Source organism: Physella acuta, unplaced genomic scaffold (assembly GCF_028476545.2).
Source record: "Physella acuta isolate Inbredline_101_S28 unplaced genomic scaffold, ASM2847654v3 ptg001015l, whole genome shotgun sequence".
Classification (NCBI taxonomy): Eukaryota; Metazoa; Mollusca; class Gastropoda; family Physidae; genus Physella; species Physella acuta.
The window spans coordinates 145,031-166,691 of NW_026732532.1; the positions used below are offsets into that span (position 1 = coordinate 145,031).

Sequence of the window (21,661 nt, forward strand, 5' to 3'; positions counted from 1 at the left end):
CCTCTACTAATAAAGAACACCACCATGATGGCTACAAACAACACCAGCGCTAGAGCCAATGAAGGGATGAAACCGACCAGGAACAGAGAGTTGTCGGAACTTTGGGCTGGCTCTATCTCGTACAACTCAGCGTCGGTGAAGTTGTTTGGGTCAAAGGTCACGGCTGGCGGCCAGGTTGCAGAAGCTGAAAGAGACAGTGGCTGTCTTTAAACTAAAGTTAATCTATAATCAGAGTTTCTACTTCCAGGCATCACTACGGGGTCCCGCCCCTCCCCCCTCCCAGAAAAAAAGTCTACCGCCCCCCCCCCCCCCAAACGAAATGAAATGTATATAGAAAATATATTTTTTAATAGTGTCAGCCCCCCCCCCCCCCCCCTCCGAAGAAAGTCTATCTCCCGCTCGAAAATTTCAAGTGCCTCCCCGGAGAAGAAAGTCTGGAGGAAACACTGTCTATAATTGTCTGTTTATTCTACGTAATAAATTATTTTTGTTTTGTTAATTAGATTTACTGTTTTGCAAATATTATATTTAGGCAGTATAAAACAATTATGCTTTGAAATGAAAATTTAAATACATGAATATGTTGTTTTTCTAATATTTCACATAGATGATTAACTGTATACATTTTAATCACTTTAATTCCTATGACGTGTAATACTAATGTGATGAACTTACTATTTTATAAAGCAAAGTACAATTAATGATGATTTTGTTTTCTAGCAATATCTTGGTTGGTTTCCAACAAAACTAGAAGTTGATATTTGTATATATTCATTTGTATCACGTTTCTAATCATCATAATATGTCGAATTTTTTTTTTTAATATTATTTCTAACATATGATATGAATCTTCTGAAAAGTTTTATGGGGTACCAGTAACAATTTTACTCACACCAGTAGAGCTTCTCACACACGAAATGAAACGGAGGAACGTTTCTGGAGAGGCACCTGAAGTCAGGTCCAGACTGATTCCTGTTCCAGTCGAGCAGACGACACCAACCGGAAGTACCTGGCACCAGAATGTTCGTGACGTTTTGGCTCTCTATTTTATCTAACAAAATATTTAATGTGTTCATTACGTTTCAGAACTAACATTTATATTTTTACTAATGATATTAGTAGGCATAGCAAGGCAAACCTCAAACTTGATTATGCTTTAAACTTTTAAAATTAAAATATGAAGAAATCTGGCTAATAATAGTATGTGCATGTACAATACATCCAAATAGTGCGTATTTCTGAAGATATTTTCAGACGTATACTTAATTTTACATTATGACAGAATTCAAAATAAATATATATTTTTATGGTCACTACCGGTTGTAATAATATAACATGGTGTCGTATTTGTATATAAATTTACCGTCAACAGAAGCAGGAAAAACCGCTTGTTTTCCTAGAAAACCATCGGCCCATTTACATCTCTCCTGAGCAACAAACACCTTGGTACTGGGCCCGTAGACTTGCAGGCATGTTCTGTTTTCTGAGGAGCACCAGTCTACTGGACAGGGGTCACCTGAGTAAAAATAAGCTGTTATTAGATTCTTTGTTGAAACTTTGGAATCACTCAAATATCTTAACTTTTGAAAATAGGCCCTAATGATGATTCAAGAATTCAGGTTGGCATTTCAATACGTAGTTAATTTTTTAACAATATATAATAAAATGAAACATTTTTTTTAATGAGGACTGATATCAGAAATCAGACATCAAGCAAGCTTGCAGCAGACAAGAGCAGCGTTGGCATCGCTTCAAAGTGTAAAGATTTAAAGAGATCCAACTTAACTTCAAAATACCAATTTCGAAATCTCCAACTCTAATTTCAAAGAAAATTAATTAAAGGAGGGCTAAATCTTGCGATCATTAACATGAAACGACAATAGGCTGTATACACATATATATATATATATATATATATATATATATATATATATATATATATATATATATATGCTTGGTGCTTTGTTATTCCCCCTTCCCCCTTTATATATATATATATATATATATATATATATATATATATATATATATATATATATATATATATATATATATATATATATATATATATATATATATATACATATATATATATATATATATATATATATATATATATACATATATATATATATATATATATATATATATATATATATATATATATATATATATATATATATATATATAAAGGGGGAAGGGGGAATAACAAAGCACCAAGCAAAACTGTACTGAAAAATACGACATAATGATCCAAGTAGAAGAAAGGAAACATCAGAATAGACTGTGTAGATAGAATGCCATACTTTGACGAAACTAGTTGCACTTTAAAGGCAATTTATAGAACCCACATAGTTTTAGTTAATACCAATTAACCTGAGCATTGAAAAAAGCTATACATATATTTTATCAATTGGGAAAGGTGGAAAAAAAATGATTACAGAAAAGGTTGGCAATGTGTTGAAAATTGCCTGTTTTTCTTTGGATGTCAAACAAGCCGAGATTAATGGTTACTAAAAATATCATACCTTCGCCTCTAATGTTTGCATAGACTCTAACATCTATACTGTCATACGTGGTTCCGACCTCAATTACGTTTCTCTTATAATCTGTAGGTTGGATGTTGTAAATGCTTAAAGTCATATTCACGTAGCCGTTGTACCCTTCAACGTTTCTGTAAGACAGGCTGAATTTCGTCTGGTACACAGATAGTGGCTCTCCATTGAGAAACAGCGTCAAAGAGCTCATTAGATCTACGTCCAGGATCGTACACATGTAGAACACAGCAGTTTGTCCGAGAGCAACCGTTTTTGTTTTTTCTGTTTTTTCCATGAAGCAAACACTGGGTGGACCTGTGGAGACAACTGCGTTAGTAAGAGCGTACACAACTCAAGACAGCACTATTTTAAAGTGGTTTTTATTTAGTGGTTTTATTACTAAAATGATGCTAACTCTACTCAAATTCGTATTTCTATTTCACTATAGAGCACATGACTTAGTTGAGGTTCATGAAAATACTTTTAAAAAAAATTATTCAGTCAATATACAGAGTATATATGGTCCATTTAATTACTATTTCGGAATCGTTAAAGCCACGTACGATTATATTAATGTAAATTTGATTTAAAAGTCTCCTATTTACCAACATGTAAGACTTACAAGGTGTCGCTAGGACTCCAAGTCTTGAGGTCACATTGACCTGTCCTTGCTTTGCCAGGCAGTAGAACTGTCCAGAGTGTGTACACCCCATCGTGTTCAGGGTGAAGGTCACTTGTTTGACCCCAGACACCGTCGTCAGCACGTGCAGGGAGTCGTTTAAAATGGAGATGCTGGTGGTGGGCGTGGCAGCACTCAACACGCAGTCAAACGTGACGTTCTGCCTAGGTTTGAGCAAGATTGGTAGATACATTCTGTAGCCTTGTCCGTTAGCTGTAAAGGTCACTATCTGCAGATCATCTGAAATATGAGATCGTTAAACAGGGAGGCACATGTACTAGGTTATGTAATAAGCCAGGAGAATAGTGTGTGTTAAATTTTAAATTGATTTTATAAGTAAATTGCAAAGTATTGTTTTTAATACTATTAGTTAAAGCTTGATTGTAATCAATCTTTAAGTAAACTGATTGAATATGAATAAATAATTATTGTTTAGTTAGAAAAAAATGTGTTTAAATCATTATTACAGGAAAGAGAGGAAGAATGAAATACACACACACACACCACACACACACACACATATATATATATATATATATATATATATATATATATATATATATACATAACAATTATAATACTGTTAAAACAGTTGATACATTCTTGACTTTCAACCGTCTCATTTTGTTTAAATTTGGTATTGTTCCAACTTTTGATGATTATTTTAACAAAAATTCCCAGTAACTGATTCATACTTACCATTTTCAGTTGGTACACGTTGACAGTAGGATTGGTAAATACTTGTCGTAAACAGAACAACTATACTAAAATTTACCAACATCTTTAGCGACATGTTGAAAAACACAGCACAGGAACATTCGATGTTTGATTACTAAGCACAGCCAGAAATGTTTTCGAATAATATTTAAATAAGTACAATGTGAGAAAAAGTCTATCTCTGTATGTAAATAAAATGAAATTCGAATCAACCAAAGAGGAAGGAAAATTATAGAACAATTAGCACTAGCTTCCTCTTTTGTAGAGCTCGCGATTTTAAGTGCCTGCACGTTTTCAATTTGTTTTAATTAAACTTCATATGTTATTTTTTTTAATGGCAGCAATCATAAGGTAAAAACCATGAAAACAGATTACTAAATTGACTTAACATTGTTATCCACACACATGGTTCGTTATTCCCTCCATTCATCATGTTGTCTTGTGCACTGAGGTTGTTGATTATAATGATAATGATAGTTGCGTCTTCATAAGACATTACAATTAATATCCTGCATCGCCACAATTACCTTAGTACATATAAAACAACGAACTAAATAGACTGAACATGTTGATTTGTATACCGAAGAGCGTTTCTTCCAGGGATCTCTTTGAGTGGCCTGCCTCACCCTCCCCGAGTCTACCACCCCGCCCCCCCCCCCTCCTTCCCCCCATACGAGACGGAATATATTTAAAAATGTATATACTTGTAACAGTTACCGCCCGCCCCCGGACATTTTAGTCACCCCTCCCCCCCCCCCGAAAATTTGAAGAGAAAAAAGTCAGGAAGGAACACTGATACCGAAGCGGTAGACCTTATGTCTCAAACATTATAATAGTAAATTTTTATTACTTTTCCGTAGTTTGTAGAGATTTTATGCTAATTCAAATTATAGATTGTAAAAAACAATAATGTCTAAAAAGAGTAATAGATAAATAGATATTTTAGCGTAGATAAAACGTAAAAAAATATCCTTATTAATCTCGGCAAATTAGGGTTAACGTTCGAAGTCAGATCTTGTCATCAACTCTTGACGTAGAGTTCATATGATTCTTGAGCTCGGCACATGAAGTGGAGTGTGACAAATGCTATGCCTCATTTACTTTCCCCAACATATATTAGGTACCCGTTAGAGCTTGGTTGACACAAGTACATCATGCTGCAACAAACCAAGATTCGAGCTCGAGGCCTTCGTGCTAGAAGCCAAGCGATCTAACATTTGGCCACGCCATCGACTCAAGAGTTAAAGACTTGTTTAATATAATTTGATGAATAATGTGTAAGTATGTATAACTTTAAACGTTATAATGTATTATATTACACGTTAATCATTGAAAAAAGAATCCATCCATTTTGAGTACACGCATTAGGAATTGTATTTTCATTTCAATGCTGCATCTACCAACATAAGTGCACACTTAAAATAGATTTTCAAATTTTAGAAGGGCTATGAATCATTAATTAGCGTGTATCTAATAACATTGCTGTGTAGTTAAATGTTAGAGCGCTTGGGTTTTAGCACGAAGGTCTCGAGCTCGAATCTTGGTATGATGTACATGTGTCGACCCAGCTCTAACGGGTACGAAGCATATGTTGGGGAAAGTAAATGAGGCAGAGTGTTTATCACACCCCACGTTATATGCCGAGCTCAAGAAACATTTCTCTGTAGTTAAACATGTAGCTATGTTTACTAAACTTTATACCCATTCAGTTTTCATGAATTGGTATTTAAACGCTTATGAGCCAATAGTAAACTGTTATTTTTTTTTTTAAATTATTTAAATAATCAGTAACGGGAAGGATGTTTAATAATGAAAAGTTTAAATAAATAAGGATTGCATATTATTTTGTTGTTCATAGTTTTGACGACTATGCAAACTATAAACACTCAACACATCGCCTACTAACCTAAGGGGTCTTGGGGCACAACGATTGCTTTTCTAATAACTTTCCGCCATTTCTCTCGGTCTCGTGAAGCTATGAGTTATCTAATACGGGCAACCCTGTGTAATAGTTGATCCAGAGGCGTAGCGAGGCGGGGGGGGGGGGGGGCGGGAGGGGACATATGTCCCCGGGCGCCGACCTTAGGGGGCGCCAAAATGGGTTGGAAAAATAACTTGAAAGCTTGAAGGGGGGTGCAAATTTGAGGTGGGGAGATGCAAATCAAAATCTTGAGAGGGGGGTGCAAATCGAAAGTATGAGGGGGGGGGGTGCAAATCGAAAGTTTGTCCCCGGGCGCCGGGAAGGGTCGCTACGCCTCTGAGTTGATCCCCACCATCCAGTGATGTCTTTGCCTTGTCCTTCTTCTCCATTTCGGCACGGTGCCTTGGATTGATGTTTTAGATGGTTCACATAAAAATGCGCAATGGGAAAGCTACGCAACAAAAGAATGCGCAATAAATGCGCAATATATATATATATATATATATATATATATATATATATATATATATATATATATATATATATGACGATAAACTCGTATTTGGTAATTGCGGAATGAAAGAAAACAATACAAAAATGTATAACAAAGTTTTGTATAAGATTCTGATAAATATTACATAATAATTTTAATATTTTGAATCAATTATATTTATTCTATTTAGATGAGACAGTTTTATACAGTGTATCTTATGTCACACTATTTTTCACAAAATCTAAGCTCTCATAATAAGACACGTTAAATGTCTTCACACCCTGAAATTCATCCCTCGTGTCGTTCATCAACTTTTCCTCTAAACAACCAACAGATAGTAAATCTTCCGATAGGTAGAATTTGTTGGCGAACAATTGTTTTGATTCGTATAGTAACGGCAGGTCACCTGAAAAAAAAATTTTTTTGATTTTTCGCCATTCTTGCATTATTTTAACACAACATTCCCGAAATTGTATTTAAACTATGTTGTATAACACTTCGGTACGTAGCAATTCATTAAACATAGCACGTACGATAATAATTTGAACTGTTTCCTTTTTTGTGTACAAAACATCAATAACCAGGAATTCAAATATGTATCAATGGAAAATACAAATTCTAAAATATGCAACATAAATGTCAACATATTATAAAACACCTTGCAAAAACACAACGAGCTAGCGAGATACCAAATTATAAATCTACATAATTTGTAAGAGGTGAAATTTTGAACTGCAGACGCCTATACAAAATTTATTATTATAATTAACACGTCTTGTATAAAAGCTATACCTGTTGGCAATGTACACAATGACGCTTACAGTTGCGAACATGTAAACGTCTCTAATAATTATCTTTTGAGGGTATAAACACTCCCTAAACAAATCGGTGACGTGTTGAGATTAATCAAACCTATGCATCTAATAAATCTATTTCCTGTTGAGAATATACGCATTTACTTTAACAAAGCTATTACCTGTGGAGAGTATACAAATCTCCTTTAACAAAGCTATTACCTGTTGAGAATATACACATTTCCTTTAACAAAGCTACTACCTGTGGAGAATATACAAATTTCCTTTATTACCCGTGGAGAGTATACAAATGCCCCTGACCGACTGACCAGCGCAAGGGTACATGCCGAACCAGTTTTTATATCTGGATAAAAACGGTTTGATTGTGTCGTCTGTTTCAGGCTCACCTGGAAAATGTTAATTAATTAATTTAAAAAGCTATAGCATGCTTGAGTTTCACTGATATGTTTAGCTCTTGCGATTCATATTTTCCTCAGAATGTTTGCATAATTTAAATCTAATTTTTCTAGAAAAAATTAGCCCATTTCTTAACTACACATTTCAATTAACACAGACATTTGCAAAAAGCTTGCATCAAACATTGCCCGATCGGTTAACAAAGTAAATGCAATCATTCTAAATATTTGAATTTTATTGTAACAAATTTTATGTGTAAAAATTAAACCCGTTTGGGAACCATCGATTAAACACATTTTAATATATTTGTAACGAATACAAGCGGCTGAAAAAGCCGTTTTGAATTATTTTATCAATTGAAACATTTTCAAAAACTGTCCTTAACCTCTCCTTGAAGTCAATCGGAATGGCCAGGGAGAGTCAAACAATGAAAGTCACAACAATATTTTTTCATGATAAAAATGCACAATAGTAACTATGTTGTTTAGCGTAGTAATGTATTTATATGAAATAATATAACATCCCCAATCACCACAACACCCTGACTATACTAATCCAAATTAAAACTAAAAGTGTTTGCTGAATTACTATTATATTACTAGACAATTTTGTTTGACTATTTCTAATTGTGTGAACCATGTTTAACGAACCTTTGTAGCTGCCGCGTATCCCCAGCTGTGGGTTGTGGTTTAATGTGGCGAAAAACGTTTCATCGGGAACTCCCGTTCCTTTGACCCACTCCAGTAGATCCTTGGCTGTGTCGTTGTGTAGGATGTAGTCAACAAAGTCTCTGTGGATCAATATAGACACATTAATATAAAATGTAATGGATAAAATTTGTCGTTGTGTAGGATGAAGTCAACAAAATCTATGTGGATCAATATAGACACATTAATAAAAAATGTAATCGAGAAAATGTGTCGTTGGGTAGGATGTAGTCAACAAAATCTCTGTGGATCAATATAGACACATTAATATAAAATGTAATGGATAAAATTTGTCGTTGTGTAGGATGAAGTCAACAAAATCTCTGGGGATCAACATAGACACATTAATATAAAAAAATGTAATGGACTAAATGTGTCGTTGGGTAGGATGTAGTCAACAAAGTCTCTGGAGACCGACGTCATTGAACATTAATATAAAACATGTACTGGTGGGGGGAAGGTAGGACACTAATTATTCAATGTGCATATCCAGGATTATGCCCTGCATTAAAACGTTAAACCATAATTGTTTACAGAATAACCTGTGTATGCTTTCTTCTTCTTCGTTCTTAACTTTAGTGTTGGAGGGGATACCCCTCCCACACAATTAAGGATAACTGTCAGCTGGTCATGCGCCATTGAAACCATTGACTCCGATTTCAGCATGGTTTTTTTTGTTTTTGGATTTGCTTCCATAGCCTTTGTCTAACCAATAACAAACTACATGCAGCAGTTGTTTAATTTTGGAGTTGCCTCTCCTGCCCTAGGGTTTGAACTCAAGAGTTTTCGGTTTAGCAACCATGAGCTTTACCCACTCGACCACGCCGACCCCTTATGCTCTTTCAATAAAGATAAAGATTTATAGCAGTTCAAAATTTACTTTTAAATTAACAACGGTGTCAATAACATAAACATATGAATAATGGATTCGACTAATTTATGGGAAGTTGAGTAAGATCCTGTGTTTTGTTAATATAAAATATTTAGAAGCCGACTTCTTATGGATTAGGCATACCGCTGAAATCGATAATTAAGAATGGGTAATGCTGTATAGAATAGGAGGCTTACGATTTAAATTAGATTAAAGCTATATTGTTAATTAATACTGTTTACTGTCTTTACATGGGAACACTGCTTTTTGTAAGCTTATAACTAGTTGCCTAACTAACTGTAATCCATGAACTTGTAAAATTGATTTTAGATTAATTGTGAAACAGGAATGGATATTGAGACAGGTAACAAACACACGAATACCTGTTGACAGTGATGTGAACGGATCCTTTAACTGCCCTCAAGCCCCTAGGTGGTTGTGTAGGCCATCGATCTTGGTTAGCTCTGTGAAAATACACATCCATATCTACATGACATTCAAGGTATTTTTATAATGTACAAAATACACAGCAATATCTACAGGATATTCAAGGTATTTTTATAATGTACAAAATACACAGCAATATCTACAGGACATTCAAGGTGGGTTTATAGTGTACAAAATACCCAGCAATATCTACATGACATTCAAGGTGCGTTTATAATGTACAGAATACACATGAATATCTACGGGACATTCAAGGTGTTTTTATAATGTACACAATACACATGAATATCTACAGGACATTCAAGGTGTTTTTATAATGTACACAATACACATGAATATCTACAGGACATTCAAGGTATTTTTATAATGTACACAATACACATGAATATCTACAGGACATTCAAAGTGCTTTTATAATGTACACAATACACATGAATATCTACAGGACATTCAAGGTGCTTTTATAATGTACACAATACACATGAATATCTACAGGCCATTCAAGGTCTTTTCCCACGTTTTCTTTAACTTGCTTTCGTCTCTGTTTGTTTGTCTTTCCAATCAAATCTTGCGATCGAAATTTCTGGCATTTCCCAGTTAGCTAGCGCGCTGAAATTTTCAGGAAAGCTTTGTTTTGGGTGACAATAGATTATTCAATTGTTATTATTACTAAATTGATCCATGGAAACATTTTATTGATCATTTTAGACCGCTATATAATGGTACAAAAAACGTGGGGGAGAAGGGACATAACCAAGTAACTGTAATTTGATGAAAACAAGGTTCGGTACTCTCCCTCTTTGCTTACTGAGTAGTGTTCACGCGGTGTTTGTGTACAAACAACCGTAACAACTGGTGGCCAGTATGGGGGAGACGATATGGTCGAGTGGTTGGGCACACGATTGCTATCCCACTCGACACGGGTTCAAATCTATGTGTTCTAGTCAGTAACGTATTCACACAACGTGTTTTTTACGAGTTGTCTTTTTACGAGTTGTCTTTTTACGAGTTGTCTTCGTTTACCCAAAAAAAAGTGAAAAGATAAAATCGATAGCAAGATTTTAATGCAAACAAACAGACAAAGACTAAAAAGTAGAAAATAATAATCATTAAAAAAGTTTAAAAAAACCCACGTTTTCTGATTGAACTAAAAAGTAGAAAATAAATTCTATACATCACAATAATGCAAGCGATCACTCTACTATAAGCGATCAAAAACGTGGGGCGCCGTGATTTTCTTACAGTTTCTAATACTGTCGACTCTTTACAAGCTTTCTAATAAAAGTCAATAGTATTATCTAATCAATAGTAATATAACTTTTACTTCGGCGCCCCACGTTTTTCATCGCTTATAGTAGAGTGATCGCTTGCATTATTGTGATGTATAGAATTTATTTTCTACTTTTTAGTTCAATCAGAAAACGTGGGTTTTTAAAAACTTTTTTAATGAATATTATTTATAATGTACACAATACACATGAATATCTACATGACATTCAAGGTGCTTTTATAATGTACACAATACACAGCAATATGTACAGAACATTTAAGCTGGGTTTATACTGTACACAGTAAACATCATTATGTACAACACATTAAAGCAGTGTACAAAATACACATCAGTATCTACAACACATTCAAGGCATGTTTTAACTGTAATAAATTTACAGCAATATCTACAGGACATACAAAATACGCTCATACAGTTTAATGCTGTCAATCCTGCTTTGTTTTCACATTTCTATTACAACTTCTACACAAGGGTAGTGTATATTTTATTATCTTATCCACTTCCCTCCCTTCCTCACACCAGTAACCAAATCATCGTGACATATTTCATAATTATATTTACGTTCAAACTACACAGACACACAACGCATTCATGCATCACAGTTCAAAGAAGACTGTAACTTGGATTATAATGTAGTAATATAAAAAAAAACTAAAATAATGCATTATTACCTTTTAATTGTTCCTTCCAAATCATTAGCACCGTTGAAAGCTTTTAAAATTTTCACCAGCTGAGCGTTTGTCTTCAATGGAAACTCTTGTCCAGTGAGGTTGATAAAGTACTTCCATTTTTTATATCTCCACAGCTGTTTCATGCAAATCATTTCCGGTTCCAGTATACTGAATTGCCCCCACTGGACGTCCACTCGTTCAGCCGTCAAGAAAACATTAGCGAAACATTGTGCTATTGCAGATACGGCGAGGAAAAAATCTTTGTCTGCTTTAGCATCTACGTGAATACAGTAATAGTTCTGTGGTCTATAAATAGCACGGAATAATTTATCAACCATTTCTACGTCTTTGAAAACCAGAATCGAATACGCAATCGGAAATTCCTGTTCTTCTTGCGTCATTGAGCATGTGACGTAGCCACGTGCGGTTTTAAATTCATCACAGTTTGCAGTTAAATTTAAATAAAAACTGTTAGATAACAATTTCCGTTTTGTCGCAATCGCATGTTGAATTCCAAGAGCTACTTCAGTTTTGTTACCAGAAAATATTGCCATGCAGTTAGTTTTTTTAACTCGCAACATTTGTGCCAGATTTTCTAGAAGCGTAATGCCAGATTGTTCGCAACTTGTCCTTATATTTGAATCCACAGTTTGAATATCATTATTTATGCTTTTCTTCTTTTTATCCAATGTATCTAACGTCTTTACAATGACATCAATACGATAGGACACATTCAACGTGCTATAATTGCCTACCCCACTGTCAAATGACTCTAAAGCGTTTAACAAATCTTCCGAACTCCCACAACTTGTAACATTATTAAACAGATCTACTTCTTCACTTTTGGTAGCTGTGGTGTTATCTCTTTGGATTATCATAGTAAGCAAAATATAACTCGCAAGACTTATGATAATGAAAATTACTAAAACGCGATAGTTTTTTATTGCTTTTAAAAATTTGCGTGGATCGCATTGTTTTTTCAACGCATCCATTTGGCGTTTTTAACAGCATTCAGATGTTTCGGTCAATCCTGAAAAAGATATATGTAATATAGCTACAAGCTACTACAAATGACAATACATACGAATAACGCTGATTTTATATTTAGGAGTAACATACAAATAATGTATCAACCTCATTGAAATGTTTTAGTTAATGCTGAAAAAGATATAAGTAATATAGCTACAAAGTACTACAGATAACAATTTTATAAAAAAAAGATATTATTTCAAATTTGAGACAAAAATCACATGAAAGTAAGAGAAATGTTGTGTGTTATTAAAAAAAGGAACATTAACGCATGTGGAATAACTTTCTCCCACACATTTATGTAGAAAACTATCTGTATGACATGTTGTATCAAGAACAGGAGCTGTGTTGTATGTGGTCTAGATTTACCCGACACATATTTTTAGTATGATTCTATCTGTATAACATGTTTTATTAAAATTTAGAACTTTGGTCCAAGTTTCTGCGATGATTAGAGAGTTAATATAGTGATATCAGTTGTTCATGTTTTTATCAAGAAAAAGAGCTGTTTAGTATTTGGTCCAAGTTTCTACAAAAAGTAATCAGGTACTATAATTATTTAAGTATGATTTTAAGTAGACCATAGTACAAGATGAATTGAAACGACTAGCAGATTCAAATATGTAGTGGTTAACACATCAAGTACCCAGGGGCGGAACTACCATACCGCCAGACCCCGCAATGCGGGGGGCCCAGGACGTTTAGGGGCCCAGTTCCTACCAAAAAACATTGAATTTTTTTTTCAAAAATTATGTTTTTCATGCATCTTGAAAGTGGTTTTGTAAAAAACAAACAACAGATCTACTATAGCAGAGATTGTTGCGTAGAAAAATATTTTAAAATCTACAAGAGCTATAGTTTGAAAGGTAGGTAAACATTCACACTACTTCCATGACTTACTGCCCTTCTTTAAAATAGGGATGCCCACGAAGCTCATTTAAATAGTTTTGTACTATGTATATTAAAAAGCAATTGATTCTCTGAATTGCTACTTAAATAAGACGTACTATACAATAATATAGATATAAAAATCAATGTTTTCAAAATTGATATTATAAAAGCCAAAAATGAAAAAAATAAACATAACGCGAGAAACCATTCACGAATCAAGCTAACGTCTTTATATATTTTTGACCAGCATTTAAATGAGTGTTTCGTACAGCTAGATGAGTTTGGACTAAATTTTTTCTGGTTTGATCTCTCAGAATGGTTATTTATTGCAATGAAGTAGACTAAATTACTCAGTTAGGATATATTTATAAATAAATAAATAAATAAATAAATAAATAAATAAATATATAAATATATATATATATATATATATATATATATATATATATATATATATATATATATATATATATATATATATATATATATATATATATATATATATATATATATATATTTATATATAGGGGGCCCTAATCTTTTCTTTGCGGGGGAGCCTTTTTTTTCTAGTTCCGCCACTGCAAGTACCACTCGTCTCTAGATATGTTTATTTACAACTGTAAGAAGATTAATACACCTAAACGACATTGATAACAATAGGGCTTGTAAGTAGGTCATCAAATTCTTATCATACTAGCCAGCTAGTTTTTTTTCAAACCAATTGTGAATATGTTTATTAAATCGGTAAAAAAAAAGAAATAAAAGTTACTTACGCTATTGTTAATCGTAAAAATGATAATGATACTTTCATAATTCACCCTATATGTATATGTACCACCTAAAGACTAACCTTGGTTTAGGATAAGTTTAAAATAACCTCAGTTTTAAACACCGCACGCGGCGCAGTTGTAACCACAGACCAAAGCTGACAAACACATATTGGTCATTTACAAAAAATGAATATTTTTGTTTTTCTTCGGAAATAATTATCCATATAACAATGTATTGATTTCCTTTAATTAATGTATCTTGTACTTGTTCGGCTTCGCAGAAATAATTGTCAGTATAAACTAATTAGACATCGATCGCTTATTGATTAATCATATCGCTGCAAAGTATTTACTGCTCATTTATTTTTCATCGGCTGGTGCTATACCGAAGGTACATCTTTTGTACCGTTAGTGTTAAGCTTTTGTTTAAAATATATATTTTTCGCTTACTTCAGTACAACAATAAAAGTATATTGCTTATCAAACGTAAAATAAATGTATTGCACATGAGTCCAGCATATTCTCGAAAAAAACTTGACCAAATGCCATTTGCTCGAGGGCCGTTTTCCCCATTCGGGAACTTGTCGTATTTAAGCAAGTGTCCATTCGGGCGTTTGTCGCATTCGGGCAAGTGTCCATTCGGGCGTTTGTCGCATTCGGGCAAGTGTCCATTTGGGCGTTTATCGCATTCGGGAAAGTGTCCATTCGGGCATTTGTCGTATTCGGGCAAGTGTCCATTCGGGCATTTGTCGTATTCGGGCAAGAGTCCATTCGGGCTTTTGTTGTATTGGTGGAAACGGCTTGAGGCAAACGGCATAAGTAGCTTTCCGGAATTTGTTAAAGACCCATGTCTTTCTTCTTCGTTCTTAATTGAGAATATGGAGGAGGATTTAGACAACAAGTCCAACTTCGTGAATAAACCGGACTGTGGTCTCCGGATGAGCAGGTGCCCCATATAATTTTTCTCTGAGTGGGGTGAGCAGGGGCCAGTGTCTTAATACGTTTAACTTTTCGAAATATATCTTTACCCTCTTTAGCCCAATGGGACGGAGTGGTCTAGCGGTATACTGCTAACCCGTAAGTCTCGAGTTCGAAACCGGGTTCAAGTCAGTAGACAGTCCAACAACTCTGATGGGCACCTAACTCACGTTAGGGAAAGTAAAGGCGGCTGGACATAGTGCTGACCACACTATCTCTTCATATGCCTCTACTTCACTTGCCCTATAGACCGTCTGGTTTGAAAAGGAAACTTTACTCTTTAGCGTAATATTGTTTTTAACAAAATAAATAATAAAACTCAATTAATAAATACTACTGTAACGAAACCTAACAAAAAAAAGAAACATTTAAAAAATACGATACTGTGAAACGTGACTGTTATTAAAAGCGAAACATTTTAAACCCATGCGTCACCTACATCAGTACACCATACACAATAATCCACAGCAATGTTTCAGATCGCGCTAGATCTCGCGATAACAGCCACGCTGAACAACATACATTGTTTACATGTCATAAAGTAAATACACCCACGCAGTCGATGTGAACAGAACCACATGCAATCAATCTTAATGTTATGCCAACTCTAGACATAACCTTTAACATTGCTATACCTCTTACCTCTGCCAACCCATTGACCTCTCGCCTTTGCCAACCATAGACATCTTAACTTTGCCATCCCTCGACCTCCCTTGCCAACCCTAGACCTCTTAACTTTGTCAGCCCAACACCTCTAGCCTTCGCCAACCCTACACCTTTAACCTTTCATAACCCTAGACTTCTTACCTTTGCCAACCCTATACATCTTAGCAGCCAACCCTAGACCTCCTTCTTTTCCCGACCCTAGATCCCTTAACTTTGCCAACCCTAGACCGTACCTTTCCATCCCGAGACCTACTGTGCCAACGTTAGACCTATTTACTTTGCCAACCCTAGACCTTATTTGCCAACCTTAGACTTTTTACTTTCGCCAAACCTACACTTCTTAACTTTTCCAACCCTATACATCTTACCAGCCAACCCTAGACCTCTTTCCTTTACCAACACTAGATCCCTTAACTTTGTTAATCCAAAAATGATTACATTTGCCTACCCTAGTTCCCTAAATGTTGCCAACACTAGAATTATTACATTTGCCAACGCTAGACTTCTTTCCTTAGTCAACCCAAGATCTCTTTCCTTAGTCAACCCAAGATCTCTTTCCTTTGCCAACCCTAGATCCCTTAACTTTGCCAACTCTAGACCTTACCTTTCCAACCCTAGACCTCCTGTGCCAACGTTAGGCCTATTCCATTTGCCAACCCAATACCCTTTTCTTTCGTCAACCCTAGATCTCTTACCTTTGCCAACCCTAAACTTCTTACCTTTGCCCACCCTAGACTTTTTACCTTTGTCAACCCTAGACTTCTAACATTTTCCAACCCTAGACTTCTTAACTTTGCCAACCCTACACCTCCTTTGCCAAACCTAGACCTCTTTTGCCAACCCTAGACCTACTTTGCTAACGCTAGACCTTTTTTCTTTGCCAACCCTACATTTCTTAATTTTGCCAACCCTAGACCTTACCTTTGCCAACCCTAGACCTCTTTAGCCAAACCTAGATCTCTTACCTTTACCGAACCAAGACCTCTTACATGTCAGGTACATAAATTATTACAACCCAATGCTATTTTCAAACGTTAACGACAGTGCAAGTCATACACACTAGCCCATTTACACCCAAACTTTTCGTGTTTCCCGTGTTTTATTACAATCACGTTTTCAACAAAACATTTGATAAGACGTGTGTATTCGACATCTAGCTAAGAATGTTTTTATTCACTGATCAAACCTGTTTTAGAACTTCCTCTTCTGGTCGTGATAAGATGTTATGCTTGAATTAATCGTTGTCGCGCACGGTTATAGAAAGGCTGTCCACGGTAAAGTTTGAACGTGTTAAAACAACCATGGGGGGGGGGGGGGGGGTGCATGGCCCTAACCCCCTCTCCTCCATTTGCCACCTCCTAAAAAGTATTCCAATGGCTGTTGAACATTAGGTACTTTGAAATCGATTTTAATTTTTTGAAAATTATTTTGCAAAAATGTTGCAACTGTGTTATTTTTTTTTAAATTTCGTTGTTTGCTGAGGTGTTTAAACACAAATAACTTTCTTTTATAGCTAGCATTTATATATATATATATATATATATATATATATATATATATATATATATATATATATAAATATATATATATATATATATATATATATATATATATATATATATATGCATATATCTATATATATATATATATATATATATATATATATATATATATATATATATATGTATATATAAACAGAGAAAGAGAGAGAGAGAGAAAGAGAGAGAGAGAGATGTAAGGGATTATAAGCGACTGATGGTTTTATTAAAGAAATCAAGTTTGTTCATTTACTTATTTTCATGTCATTTCAAAGGCTATTATTATAATTTTTTATATTAGTTTATTGTGAATATAATTCAGATTCCCAGCGTACTGACAGCTCCCTAATTCACTAGCTCTGACTTTTAAGTTCATAAGTTCACTAAATAATTTTCGTAATACGCAACCGATTTTCAATCCCGTAATCTAAACATTTAGTTACAGTTTATTTATACTGCCTAATGTATCAGACTTTTATGTAAATAATATTCTAAATGTCCGCATGTATTGGCTTCTACCCTATAAAAGGTGAAAACTATAGAACAGCAAACGCTATCTAGGCCTGTTTGTATTAGACTTATTCCTCTAGGCCTAACTGTTTGTATTAGACTTATTCCTCTAGGCCTAACTGTTTGTATTGGACTTATTCCTCTAGGCCTAACTGTTTGTATTAGACTTATTCCTCTAGGCCTAACTGTTTGTATTAGACTAATTCATCTAGGCCTAACTGTTTGTATTAGACTAATTCATCTAGGCCTGTTTGTATTAGACTTATTCCTCTAGGACTAACTGTTTGTATTAGACTTATTCCTCTAGGCCTAACTGTTTGTATTAGACTTATTCCTCTAGGCCTAACTGTTTGTATTGGACTTATTCCTCTAGGCCTAACTGTTTGTATTAGACTTATTCCTCTAGGCCTAACTGTTTGTATTAGACTTATTCCTCTAGGCCTAACTGTTTGTATTAGACTTATTCCTCTAGGCCTAACTGTTTGTATTGGACTTATTCCTCTAGGCCTAACTGTTTGTATTAGACTTATTCCTCTAGGCCTAACTGTTTGTATTAGACTAATTCATCTAGGCCTAACTGTTTGTATTAGACTAATTCATCTAGGCCTGTTTGTATTAGACTTATTCCTCTAGGACTAACTGTTTGTATTAGACTTATTCCTCTAGGCCTAACTGTTTGTATTAGACTTATTCCTCTAGGCCTAACTGTTTGTATTGGACTTATTCCTCTAGGCCTAACTGTTTGTATTAGACTTATTCCTCTAGGCCTAACTGTTTGTATTAGACTTATTCCTCTAGGCCTAACTGTTTGTATTAGACTTATTCCTCTAGGCCTAACTGTTTGTATTAGACTTATAATTTATTGGGACGTGTCTTGTTAGATACCATCCACTGAGGGTTTCAGGTCGTCGTGACCTCGATAATGACATGTGATTTACTACAGCCAGTTCTACGGTCCGATACGACATTAATAGACCCTTGGGATTACGTTTTGACATTTTTGGTAGAACCGGCTTTTTGTTGTGACCGGCATTGGTAGCACCGGCTTTATGTTGCCAACGGGACTATTATTCGCAGTCGCTGATTGTAGCCGGCATATGTAATACCAACTTTTGTTTGAGGTCGGCATATATATAAACATATATATATATATATATATATATATATATATATATATATATATATATATATATATATATATATATATATATATATATATATATATATATTTTTTTTTAATTTATTTATTTATATATGTATATAATATACAATATATTCAAGTTACTTATAAGATCAAATTCAAATCGCCTGTAAGATTTATGTGAATTAGCGCTGTAAACGTTTTCCGAAATGCGCGAAAAAATAACTTCCATATAACGATTTTAACTGAACAATAATTATTTTTTTGTGTTGAAAAAGTAAAAATCTATTCATGCTAGTAGTATTAAGTAAAGTATGTACTTTCTAGCAAACTAAAATTATCAAAACAATTCTTAAAGTAAAGGTGTAAGAACAATTGTAATAATTACATAACATAAACATGTAACTTACTAAGTCTTCTTCACTAACTTAATGTGTCCTGGTTATCATTAGCTCTCTAGTCAACACGCCGTCTCCATGTTAACTTCGTGTTTGATGTGTTGAAGTTAATTTGTCGCTGCAATCTTCCGTCTGATAACAACAAGTACACGATAAACAGTCAAGTCATGCGATAAAGATAAGACAAGGTTTTTTTTTTTACACCGTATCCTGCATTTTATTATCGTTTTACAGCACAGGTTTTATCAGAAGACCCACCCTTGTTTAAATGATTCAGCGCTTGTCAAAGTCTTTTGGTTGCAGCACTCTCCGCCTCAAAAAAAAGATAAATACCAATGGTATCTGCCGTGAGATTTTTCACAGTTAGTTACCTGCCTTGTGTCTCCCATATGTAGTCGCTAGACGTTGTGATTTGACTCTGCTGTGAATAGCCTATAGCTACCTGTGTAAATAGCGTATAGCTACGTGTGTCCCCATATCTAGAATCTAGGCGTTGTGATTTGACTCTGATGTAAATAGCGTATAGCTACGTGTGTAAATAGCGTATAGCTACGTGTGTCCCCATATCTAGAATCTAGGCGTTGTGATTTGACTCTGATGTAAATAGCGTATAGCTACGTGTGTAAATAGCGTATAGCTACGTGTGTCCCCATATCTAGAATCTAGACGTTGTGATTTGACTCTGATGTAAATAGCGTATAGCTACGTGTGTAAATAGCGTGTAGCTACGTGTGTCCCCATATGTAGAATCTAGCTGTTGTGATTTGACTCTGATGTAAATAGCTCTTAGCTACATGTTAAATAGCGCATAGCTACGTGTGAAAATAGCCCATAGCTACGTGTGTAAATAGCCCATAGCTACGTTTATAAATAGCCCATGGCTACGTGTGTAAATAGCTCATAGCTACATGTGTCCCCATACGTGGTCGATGTAAATAGCGCATATCTACGCGGGTAAATAAAGTATAGCTACATGTGTAAATAGCCCATAGCTACGTGTGTTCCCATATGCAGATTCTAGCAATTGTGATTTGACTTTGATGTAAATAGCATATAGCTACATGTGTCCCCATTTTTGGTCGCTAGAAGTTGTGATTTGACTTTGATGTAAATAGAGCATAGATATGTGTGTAAATTGCGCATATGTGCGCGTGTAAATAACGTATAGCTACATGTGTAAATAGCCCATAGCTACAGTGTGTCCCCATATGTAGAGTCTAGCAATTGTGGTTTGACTTTGATTTAAATTGCCCGTAGCTACAGTGCGTCCCCATATGTAGAGTCTAGCAATTGTGGTTTGACTTTGATTTAAATTGCCCGTAGCTACAGTGCGTCCCCATATGTAGAGTCTAGCAATTGTGGTTTGACTTTGATTTAAATTGCCCGTAGCTACAGTGCGTCCCCATATGTAGAGTCTAGCAATTGTGGTTTGACTTTGATTTAAATTGCCCGTAGCTACAGTGCGTCCCCATATGTAGAGACTTGCAATTGTGGTTTGACTTTGATTTAAATTGCCCGTAGCTACAGTGCGTCCCCATATGTAGAGTCTAGCAATTGTGGTTTGACTTTGATTTAAATTGCCCGTAGCTACAGTGCGTCCCCATATGTAGAGTCTAGCAATTGTGGTTTGACTTTGATTTAAATTGCCCGTAGCTACAGTGCGTCCCCATATGTAGAGACTTGCAATTGTGGTTTGACTTTGATTTAAATTGCCCGTAGCTACAGTGCGTCCCCATATGTAGAGACTTGCAATTGTGGTTTGACTTTGATTTAAATTGCCCGTAGCTACAGTGCGTCCCCATATGTAGAGTCTAGCAATTGTGGTTTGACTTTGATTTAAATAGCCCGTAGCTACAGTGCGTCCCCATATGTAGAGTCTAGCAATTGTGGTTTGACTTTGATTTAAATTGCCCGTAGCTACAGTGCGTCCCCATATGTAGAGTCTAGCAATTGTGGTTTGACTTTGATTTAAATTGCCCGTAGCTACAGTGTGTCCCCATATGTAGAGTCTAGCAATTGTGGTTTGACTTTGATTTAAATAGCCCGTAGCTACAGTGCGTCCCCATATGTAGAGTCTAGCAATTGTGGTTTGACTTTGATTTAAATTGCCCGTAGCTACAGTGTGTCCCCATATGTAGAGTCTAGCAATTGTGGTTTGACTTTGATTTAAATTGCCCGTAGCTACAGTGTGTCCC

At 35.0% G+C, this 21,661-nt stretch overlaps 1 protein-coding gene across 1 annotated transcript; it reads right to left on the minus strand.

Moving 5' to 3' along the window:
- Positions 1-6,532: 6,532 nt before the first annotated feature.
- On the minus strand, positions 6,533-19,562 carry LOC131954595 (beta-1,3-galactosyl-O-glycosyl-glycoprotein beta-1,6-N-acetylglucosaminyltransferase-like). Its single transcript, XM_059318370.1, has 6 exons — positions 19,479-19,562; positions 11,546-12,575; positions 9,520-9,600; positions 8,209-8,348; positions 7,435-7,548; positions 6,533-6,753 (listed from the first exon to the last, which is right to left on the minus strand). The coding sequence occupies exons 2-6, from the start codon at positions 12,535-12,537 to the stop codon at positions 6,563-6,565; spliced, it is 1,518 nt and encodes a 505-aa protein (XP_059174353.1). The 5' UTR covers positions 12,538-12,575; positions 19,479-19,562; the 3' UTR covers positions 6,533-6,562.
- Between the last annotated feature and the right edge of the window lie 2,099 nt (positions 19,563-21,661).